At 56.2% G+C, this 10,277-nt stretch overlaps 1 protein-coding gene across 1 annotated transcript; it reads left to right on the plus strand.

Annotated features, from left to right (window-relative positions):
* The first annotated feature begins 1,109 nt into the window (after positions 1–1,109).
* On the plus strand, positions 1,110–10,277 carry LOC115642055 (CCN family member 1-like). The gene is made up of 5 exons (XM_030545432.1): positions 1,110–1,296; positions 2,428–2,641; positions 5,270–5,584; positions 7,358–7,557; positions 8,472–10,277. Exons 1-5 carry the CDS (start codon positions 1,246–1,248, stop codon positions 8,778–8,780), a joined length of 1,089 nt encoding a protein of 362 aa, XP_030401292.1. The 5' UTR covers positions 1,110–1,245; the 3' UTR covers positions 8,781–10,277.

Below are 10,277 nucleotides of genomic sequence, written 5' to 3' on the forward strand. Positions count from 1 at the left end.
CTGGGTTTAGCAGGCCAATGCTCAAACCACTGAGCTATCCCTCCCTCTCTGCCCTGGTGTAAATTGGGAATAAACCTATTGTTCCCAGTTCTGTCTGGTGGCTCCCAAACAACTCTTCTGGCTTCCAGATTTACACCCAGGGAGCTGAGCAGGGGTGCAGTTTCTGATTTCAGTGGGTGGGGGACAACTTTGAGTGGTGCTGCAAGAGCAATGCCCCCATTCTCCAGAGTCCGGGGGGGGGGGGAAGCCCCCAAGGGAGGCATTGCATGACGGGGGCAGCTGGGCCAGATTTGAGTGGCATTGGACCTCCTGCACCAGGTCACAATGCCACTCAAACTTAGGGGGGGCCGGTAGGCAACTCGGCCCCGATCCTTAGCAGAAAATCCTGCTTGCACCTCTGGCTCAAACACTGGGGTTGGGGCCTGCTTTCCAGGGTGCTGGTCAGTCAATGGGCTGGTAGTCCCTCGGGGCCTTAACTTCGATGAACAATGGCCGGCAGCAGAGCCTACGGGCCCGTATAACCCAGTGCTTCCGAGCAGCGGGGGAGGCGTAGACAAATGCCCCCCCACCCTACCTTAGTGACACCCCGAGACCTGCTCCTACCCCCCCTTTTGATGCGCCCCCCGGAGAGCTTAGCCGCGCTGGCTCGCGCTACCACCGGCGCGCTGTTTGTTTTCCTTTCTCCGTTTTCTGTCGCGCCTGCTGCAGCCCGCTCGCCTGGAGTTTGTTTTCGCGCATTGCAGGGATGGTTGCGGCCGGCGCTGCTCCTCGCCCTGGTATGTGTGTGGCACGGGGAGCAAAGGCAGCTAGGCAGCGCTGCGCATTCAGCCGGCTCCGCGGCAGCGCCTGGCTCCGAGCGGAATGCGCCGCTTTCCACGCGCGGCCCTGGAATGCAGCAGCACCTCTCGTTTTATGAATGACTCTATTCATGCGGCCCCTCCCACAGCCGCAGGCCCCGCCCCTTCCCCCTGGAATGTCTGGAAGGGCGCCACCCTTGCTATTGGCCGGCCAAGGCAGGTGGGCGGGGCGCTGGCGGTGGCGGTGACGGTGGCTATATAACTGGGGAGCCGAAAGGGGCTGGTGCAGATGCTATTGGTGTGGTTGTATGGTGCATGTGCTACTTGTGTAGGTGGGGGTTGCTGCGCGGTGGTGGCGCTGAGATTGGCTGGCTGCTTGGATCAGCTGTGACTCAGTTCCCCTGAGCCCCTCTGGGCAGTTCTTTCCTCTGGCCCGTTTAAATCCGCGATGGAACAAGCGGCTCTGCTCAGCTTTGTTTTCCTGCTGCGCGTTGCTCTGGTGAGTGGGGAATCTTCCGGCTTCGGGATCCCAGCTCCCCTTGGGGATGGACGGGTAGATCCTCAGCTGGTGTAAATCAATCGCGGCAGTGAGGCTGATTTACACTGGCCGAGGGGGCTCGCTTTGCGGGTCTAAAGTCTGCGTCCCTGTCTCAGAAGTACGTTCCCATATGGGGTAACTTCTGAGGGATCCCAGCTAAAGAACTGGATCATGTTGAGAACTGACCGGGCCTTTCAGAGCCTGCTCGCGTTGACTTCATGCGGCGCTGAGTGGTCTGCAAACCTGGCTACTGACTTTTTTCGTTTAGGTGCCTAACTTTAGGCTCTTGAATTTGAGGATTTTTCTTCTAGATGCTCTGCTCCATCAGTGGGCGTGACAGTGGTTTAGGCTAGCTGAAGATCCAGCCTTCTGAGCTCACTTGCTCTGGTATAAACCTGGAGTAGGGTGACCTGATTTGTCACACCTGCTGTCTGGACAGGTGGTGGGGGGTAATAGGTGCCTGTATAAGACAAAGCCCCAAATATTGGGACTGTCCCTATAAAATCAGGACATCTGGTCACCCTAACTTGGAGTCACTTCCTGTGCTGCTGCTCTGGATTTAAACTAGTGTAAACAAGAACAGGAGTAACTCAGTAGGTCGTGCCGTAGCCTGAGAGCAGAATTTGATTCTGAGGTGTTTGTTTTTTCTTCTATTACTTCCCTGAATCCTTATCTCTTCTCTTCCCTGCCTGTCTCCATGGTGGTGACTTTGATCCTGGCTGGATTTTTATTGTTGTGGTTTAATGTGTGGGTGGGGGAATGCAGATCCTTTGAGAAATGCAGCTGCACCTAGGAAACTATTTTAGTGCCACCTCCTATAAAAAGAGGACCGGCTCATCCATCCCAAAATAGTCCCTTAGTTGAAGTGCTTGCCCAGTATGTCTGCTCATGGGGGGTGGAGGGGGATGTTTGGGCTCGGCAGGGCTTGCCTATTTAAAACTTGCAAAACATTTTTGTTGGACCTACAGAAATGTTATTCTTTACCTATTCCTCCCACCAACATGGTGTCTATTCAAAACCAGCTGTGACTCATTTTTTTTCTAGGTCCTGCCAAAACATTATCCCTCATCCGTGGGGTTTCTTTGCCTGTAGGTGGTGTGTCGTTGCCCTCTGCAGTGTGTTTGCCCCCCTAGCCTGCCCCATTGTGCTCCCGGGGTCAGCACGGTGCCTGATGGCTGCGGGTGCTGCAAAGTCTGTGCCAGGCAGCTGAACGACAACTGCAGCAAGCACTGGCCGTGTGACCCCCACAGGGGGCTGGAATGCAACTTTGGGGCAGACCCCTTGGCCAGCAAGGGCATCTGTCGGGGTAAGCAGGTTGCTGGGACTGGCATGGGGGGGGGCATGTCCTTGTTTACCTTCTGTCTGCATCTCTGGGGGGGTACCCTTGCTCCAGATCATCAGAGAAGACTGGGGGGGGGGCAAATACCCACACCTCAATATAAACCCTGCTTGTGACAATCCTTCCACCGCAAAAGAGTGAGATGAGCCCCCACATACAGACCCTCCTGGCAACACCCTCACCCCGGTTCTTGAGCCAAATGAGAGGATTTTTTGGGGCAAAGAATGTAGGGGACCATGAACTCCTCCCTCCCCCTAAGTCCAACAGATCTAGCTCCTGCCCTAGTCTAGGGAGGGCATTAGTGAGGTACCAAACTGGGGGGAGGGGGAGGTGTCCACCTGACTGAACTGGTGGAATTCCCATCCCTGGGGCAATGACAGGGCCTGGAGTGTCTCCTGGAAGCTGATTGTCAAAGAGTGACGTGGTGTTAGTGTAGGTTCTTCAATAACCATGTCCAGCTGATGCACCGCATGGGCAGGTGGCATCTATATACAGAGAGCTAGTGGAAGGAATGTGTTGCCTCCTGCACCCCATTAAGGGAGCTCTGGGGACAGCCAGCTTGGGGCATTCCAGGGCTACACAGGGAAACTGTTCCAGTGGCGATCTAATGCTCACTCCCTCTGGGGGGAGGGAGGTGCTCTAGGTGCAGGGGTGTGGGGGCTGGTCAGGGTGAGAGGCACAGGGGCATGGCAGGGCTGGATGAGGTGTGTGTCAGTAGGAGGAGGGAGAGGAGCGGAGCCCAGGACGGTGGAGGGGATGTGTGTCACTGATGCTCCACCAACCCCAGTGATTGACTGACACTTCCTCTCCCTGCTTGGAATAGAACCTGGAAGTCATGTTAGTGCTGGCAGGGTAGGGGGAGCATGTTAGAGCCAGCCCTGTGGGGCAGTGGGATGGGTTAGTGCCAGCCCCAGAGGAGTTCACAATGGGTGTAAAGGGGAGGGAGGATCCCCCTTCAAGATCTGACTGGCTGAGAAGGCAGTCGGACTCAGTGTGTTTTGAAAACCCGTCTCCAAAATGCTGATGCCTTCCAGGGGCCATCCCAACACACCCCTGCCAGGCCAGAGCTGACAGCCCTGGGGAGAAGGTGGCAGATTGAACTGTCTCCTTCGACCGCATGTGTGTCATTAATACTGGGGGGAATGGCTGGCTGGCCTAGGAGTGGGGACAGGTCATATGGGAAACTGGCAATACACATGTGCTTCTCTGGGATTCAACCATGTAAACTTTCGGGACGTGTGTGGTGGGGGATGGCAGCACAGCACAGAGCCCAGAAAGAGGAGTGCATCCAGCAGCTCACTAAAGCACAGGGAGACCACAGAGCAAGTAGGGGGGTGTTGGGTCCCCCCTGCTGGCTCGGGGTGGGAGAGCATGGCTAACCTGTATCCCCTGCCCCCAGTGTGGATTGGCTCGTGCCCAGGTCTGGGGAGGGGGAAGCTGGGGCCTCTGAGCTCAGGGCTCACAAATGTGTCCAGGAAGTGAAAAGTTGGGCCAGGGATCCTGAGCCAGCCACACTCCTGCAGGGATTATACATTTGCCCCTCCATCCTTGGAAATCTGCCCCCACCCACTCACCCTTTCGGGAGTGGGGGGGAGAGGTATTGTCCCCCTAGTCCCGGCAGGCGGGGGAGCCTGGATCCAGCATGAGGGTGGGTTTGTTTTGGTTTTTTTAGCTGCTGTTGCAAAATGATCCATTCCTGGCCCTTGTGATCCTGGCCCACATCCTGTTTTCTGAAACTATTTAAAGCTGGGGCTCCTCTTTCTAAAATTTCCCACTCCTGGGCCCTTAGGGGGAGCAGCAGCCTCAGTCCCTGCTCCAATACTTGGGTCTGGCCCAATTGTGCCATCTAAGGATGAATGACCTGGATCCCACCTCCCCCCACACCCCCTGAGAGCCATCCAGGTCCTTCATCCCCCGAGGTCATGCTGCATCAGCAGCTCCCATTGGCCTCGCCAGGGCCTGGAATGCTCTGGCAATGGGCTGTGAATTACCTCAGAGGTGAGGTTCCTTCCTTATTTGTAGGTGGTGACTAGGGTGCCCCCCAAATGACTCATGCCCAGGAGGGGGCTCCAGCCATGGACTTCTGATGGGAATGGTCCAATCCTGAGCTGTGCTGTGTTCCCCCTTTAAAGGGCTTGAACCCCAAGTTGTCTCTATTCCCCAGTGCAGGATGCCCCTCCCCCCCAAGTCTCCTCTGATCACAGCTGATGCCTGCACAACAATCCCCAGCTGGGCATAGGTCTGTGCCAGGTGGGGTGCCCAAGCACCGTGCCAGAGTGCTGCTGACCCCCGTTCCACATGGTGCAGCTGATGCTGCAAGTTGTCTGGCCACTGCTATAGTTCTGCCCCTCTCCCATAATGCAGTGCTTCTGAGCAGCGATGTACCCAGAGACACTTGCTGCTCTGGGGCCATAATGCCAAGCCAGCATGTGGCTGGGAAAGGGGAGAGGGGTTAGGAGTCAGGCAGCCCAGCAGTAGGTTCCTAGGACAATTGATATCTTGATGTGAGGGGGTGGGGGGGAATCTGCTAGGGAGCGGGGGTCCCTCTTGGGCAGCTGACTAACAAGACCCTCGGGGGCCCTGCTATGTCCCCAGCCAAACGGGAAGGCCGGACGTGCGAATACAACGGGCGGATCTACCAGAATGGTGAGAACTTCCAGCCCAGCTGCAAGCACCAGTGCAGCTGCATTGATGGTGCTGTGGGCTGCCTGCCCCTCTGCCCCCTGGAGCTGCCCCTGGCCTCTCTCAGCTGCCCTGACCCACAGCTGTTCAAGGTGCCTGGCCAGTGCTGCAAGAAGTTCGTGTGCGGCAAGGGAGTGAAGAGGTTTGGGGAGGCCTCTGAGGGCGGGGAGACCAAAAGCAATGAGCTCATCTATGTGGGCAAGGACCAGCACTGGAAAAATCTGCCAGGTGAGTGCCCCTGATGAAGGGCTAGGGAGGGGATGCTCACCTACCTAAGAGCCCAGGATGAGATGCCAGGGCTGGGCAAGAAGTGGGTGTGGTGGGATAACCCCTGATTTGTAGGGTGCTGTCACCAGCTAGCACCAAGCTCAAGTCTGATGTACTTGCCCTGGTGGGGTGGCTAGAAATGGTGCTTTCCCCCCACCTCCCCAGGCTAATGCTCAAACTCCTCCTGTCGTTTAGCCTGATTGTCAGTTCTGGGAGAATCTCCCTGCCCTCCCACCCTATTCTCCCACCTTCAGGGAACTTCCTCAACTGGCAAAAGGGCTCTGCTCTCACGGTAGGGAATGACTCAGGACACAGCCAGAGCATGTTGTGCTGTGACTATACTCTGCTCCCCAAGGACCACAAAGTGTAAATTAGAGCAGCCTCTAGGCTGCTCTAATTGCACATCTGTGGCTGGGCTGGAAGCTCTTTGCCTCCAGTCCTCCCTGTATTGCATGGGTTAGGCACATATGTCTGTGGTCATTTAAGTTAGACTGGGACTCTGCTGGCTGCAGTGGGAACATAAGGCTGGAGGCTAGTCCCTGCCCCAAAGAGTTGACAATCACATTAGGTGTTTGAGTGCCCAGGAATGGCAGATGCTGAGATCATTGGCCCCCAAAAGGCTCAGTTCACAGCTACCTGGAAGCAGTGGCAAAGTTAGTAGGAGGGCAAGGGGAGCAGGGCATGGCAGCCTTTAGGGATGTGTGGCACCTTTTCAAGTGGATTATGTTCAGAAGGGGGATGTTCGCCCCCAATTTTCACATGGGGCTGGAGAGTGCCCTTGCCTGGCAGCAACAGTGCATGTCCCCGGGGCTGGGCTTTGCTCCAGCTCCCTGCTCCTGGTATTGTAATGTGGGGCACAGGGTCAGGTGGTGCCCCCATCATCCCTGAGGGCCGGTGGGGCCAAACCTGCATGGCGCTGCAACACAAGAAGCTGGGCCTGGCCCCATGGGTAGGAGCTCCTGCAGCTGGATGGGAGTGGGCTGGACTCACTCTCCAGCACCCCCCCATGAGTGACCTACTTCACCCCCCAGTTACAAATCCTGGCTTGGCCACTGCTCAAGAGGTGGCCCCAATGGCCACCAGCTAAATCCCACCCCCTCATGCTCAACAGGGTAGCAGAGGAAGCTGAGTAACTGGACCCAGAATCCAGGCTGCTGAGTCCCTGGGGCAGTGCAGGACTTTGTGTTCGCTGTGAAGGGGTGGTGAGCAGACAGCACTTCCATTCTTACCTTCTAGGACCAGCTCCGGCAGGAATGGGGTTGGACAGATGGCAGCGTTTAGTCTGCCATCGCCATACGAGGGTCTCATGCTACCTGGGGTTGTTGGGAGACTGGTGGGCCAGGGGAACAACCCCTGGTTGCCAACTGGTGAGCATGGGTCCACCCTGACAATGGCATCAGCTAATATAGCTTGATTCCCTAGTGGGCGAGAGGGCGGTGTCCTACCCAGGCCTACCAGATGGTGCTAATGGCCTGAACAGTCACCTGCCCCAGCTCTGATCTGAGCTGGGGAACAAGAGGAGCATGGATCTGGGGCAGAACTCAGCCACCTGCCTGGCTGTAGAATAATGGGCTGGGATTGAAACCAGAACATTTCCCAGCATGCCTTGCAGCTCATGCCTGGCTTTGGTGGGGGAGTGACTGAAGGGTTACCTGAAATTCCCAGGTCCTGGCTTGATGGCAAGCACCCCCTGCTGGTGAGCCTGTATTAACTGAGCTCTCTCTCCTTTTCCAGCCTGGCCACCTCTGTTCAAGGCCCATTCTGTGCTGAGGAAATGCCTAAGCCAGAACACGGACTGGTCTCCCTGCTCCAAGACCTGTGGCCTAGGTGCCTCCACCCGGGTCACCAACAACAACCCCCAGTGCAAGCTGGCCAAGGAGACACAGCTGTGTCAGATACGACCCTGTGGCCAGCCTGACTTCACCAAGCTGAAGGTGGGGCCGTGATCTCTGCCTGTGGGGCAGTGAAGGGATATGGTGGGAGGTCCTTGACCTTGCCAAGGGAGGTAGGGACAGCCCCTGGAAGTTGTTGGAACAAGGAGCCTGCTACCCTAGCAAAGGACTTTAGGGGGGGGGAAGGGGGTGGCTAGAGCAGGAGGGGCTGGGAATCAGGACTTTTGGGGGTCTATTTCCAGCTCTGGGGGGAGTGGTGTCTAGTGATTAGAGAAGGGGGGGAGGACTCAAGTTCTCCCTGGTGCTGCCACTGACTTGCTGTGACCTTGGGATAGTCCCTTCCCTTTGTGCCTCCATTTCTCCATCTATCATGGAGATCAAGAGGCTTGCTGAGGCCCCATCTCCACATGAAGGCTGCATCCAGGGCCCAATACACCAGTTAAGGGGTGGGGGCTGGTGACGAACTAAGGGGCTGATGCAGAGTCACACTGGGCTGGCTCCTGCCATGCTGGAGCTTGGCAGCTGGCTGGGGGGTGGGGGCCATGAGGGTCTAGACCCTCTGCTGCTTTAAATGGCTCCATGGAAATCCAGGCTTCCCTGCTAGGGGTCTGGAGCCTTAGTCCAGCCTTTGAGTGGTGGGTTGGATCTCCACCAGTGCTGGGAGTGTCTCTCCTGCCCAGCCAAACTGAACTGAGCCCCAACACACACCCATTCCCAGGATTCCCTCATGTCCCATCTCCCAGATGCAGCTGAGGCCTGGCACACTCACTCCATTCTGGATGCATCCAACTGGGTCCCCCATCCCCCTCTCTGGCTGAGACATGGCAAACTCATGCCATGCTGCAGCTATAGATATCAGGCTGACACACAGGCAGCTCCAGCCCCCACCACATTCCCTCCCTCCCTCCCCCTCCAGCTGCATCTAACTGGGGTGTTTCTCCCCTTCCCCCCCACAGAAGGGCAGGAAGTGTCTCCGGACCCACAAGGTGCAGGAGCCAGTGCATTATACCTACGCCGGGTGCAAGAGCCTCCACAAGTACCAGCCCAGCTACTGCGGCTCATGCCTGGACGGGCGCTGCTGCGTGCCCCTGCACACCCGCACCCTGGCCGTGCCCTTCCGCTGCTCTGATGGGGACTCTTTCACACGCAGCGTCATGGTGATCCACTCGTGTCAGTGCGGGCTGGCCCACTGCCAGCCCCTCAACAAGGCTGCCATGCACCCCCAGCAGCGGCTAGATGGAGACACGCACAAGTTCCTGGAGTGAGCGGTGCCAGCACCCCCAGAGTGGGTGGGGGTCCTGGTGATGGTGTAGGGGGAGGGATGCTCCCCACTCAAATGACACTTTAAGGACTTGGATCTCCACCCATAGATTGTGGGCTTCTAAGATGACAGGTGGGGGGCAGGAGTGGGGAAGCTATTGACCCACGTGGCAGCCCCTTTCTAGCCTGTATTTCTGCCCGTGTCCACTCCTGCCCTCCACTTCCTGTCCCATGGTACATCTTTCCACCTGTGCCCCTCTGTGTCCCCCACTTCCACTTCCTACCCCATGGAACCCTGCTGTGCATCCCCACTTCCTCCTGGGGGTGGGGGAATCTCACCCACATCTACCCCACCCCCAACCTTGCTACCTGGAGTCCCCTCCAGACCGGCGTGCTGTCTGCCTCTGCCGTGTGCACACTCACTGCCCCCTGGTGGTGAGCCGTCCCATGGACACCCTCTCTGTCCCTGGTGGAAGACAGTAGGTGTCATTTGAACCACATGGCGGCTATAGACAGCTGCCTCCACCCTCTAATAATCCAAAAGGCTCTTCTCTCTTCTCCCCCCAGCCTCATTAAAGCACTTTTAATTATACCTTGGATGCCAAGAGGCAAGGGGCTGGTAGTCCCATGGGAAGGATGCATTGGATTCATGCCTGCTCTGTCACCCCTTGCTGGGTAGCTTTATACCCACAGGCACAATAGTGTTGCACAAGGGGGAGAATTGTTTGTTTCTTTGACACACAGATTCAAACTCAGCTTGGAGCGATGGCTGTTGGCTTTGTAACAAAGCCCATCTCATCTATCCCCCACCTTGTTTAAAAAAATAAATAAATTCAGGCATAGTTAATTCTCTCCCCTTCTCTCCTCCCCCATACTGTTTATAGTGACTGTTGCCATGATTGCAAGTCCCTTCTCTCTTGCTGGTGGATATAATTGCTTTGTGAGGGGAGGGGAATTCCCAGACACCCTGCAAACTTGTATCTCGATCATACTGTGTCCTGCTCCAGCCCCCCTCAAATAAAAAAAAAAATTGGAAGGGAGTTTAGAAGCTGGTCTTCTGCTCCAGTCCCTGGCTAGATAGCCAGCTGCAAATGTCAGATCAGGATCCACCAAACTCTCTAAAGTTTACTGGTCTTCTGAACTACACCACCAGACCAGCTGTCTCTTCCCTGCTTCAGGAAGGCCAGTTCTCTGCTTAGTTTCTCTTAGAACAGGAATGGCATATGAGGGAAGGGTAGCTCTGTTTCTCAAACTCCTCTGGATTGGGATGGGGGGGGGGGGGTATTTATCCAGGATCTCCCCTTCAGTGCATCTAACTAAGTCTGGCAGCATTTGATTTTAATTTCAATAGATAATGGTGGTTTGGGGTGGTTTTTTCAGTTTTAAATTTTCCCAGTTGTGGAACACTAGGGGGGGTCAGATGCTAATTAATTACAAGTATCAGAGGGGTAGCCATGTTAGTCTGGATCTGTAAAAGCAGCAGAGAGTCCTGTGGCACCTTA

The sequence above is a fragment of the Gopherus evgoodei genome, unplaced genomic scaffold, assembly GCF_007399415.2.
Source record: "Gopherus evgoodei ecotype Sinaloan lineage unplaced genomic scaffold, rGopEvg1_v1.p scaffold_37_arrow_ctg1, whole genome shotgun sequence".
NCBI classification, from domain to species: domain Eukaryota; kingdom Metazoa; phylum Chordata; order Testudines; family Testudinidae; genus Gopherus; species Gopherus evgoodei.

Bases quoted from the DNA above. Each gene is read 5' to 3' on its own strand.
- LOC115642055 (XM_030545432.1), top strand. From the start codon at position 1,246: ATGGAACAAGCGGCTCTGCTCAGCTTTGTTTTCCTGCTGCGCGTTGCT. The intron at 2,642-5,269 runs GTAAGCAGGTTG...CTATGTCCCCAG, and splicing joins CAGCAAGGGCATCTGTCGGG to CCAAACGGGAAGGCCGGACG. The intron at 5,585-7,357 runs GTGAGTGCCCCT...CTCCTTTTCCAG, and splicing joins GCACTGGAAAAATCTGCCAG to CCTGGCCACCTCTGTTCAAG.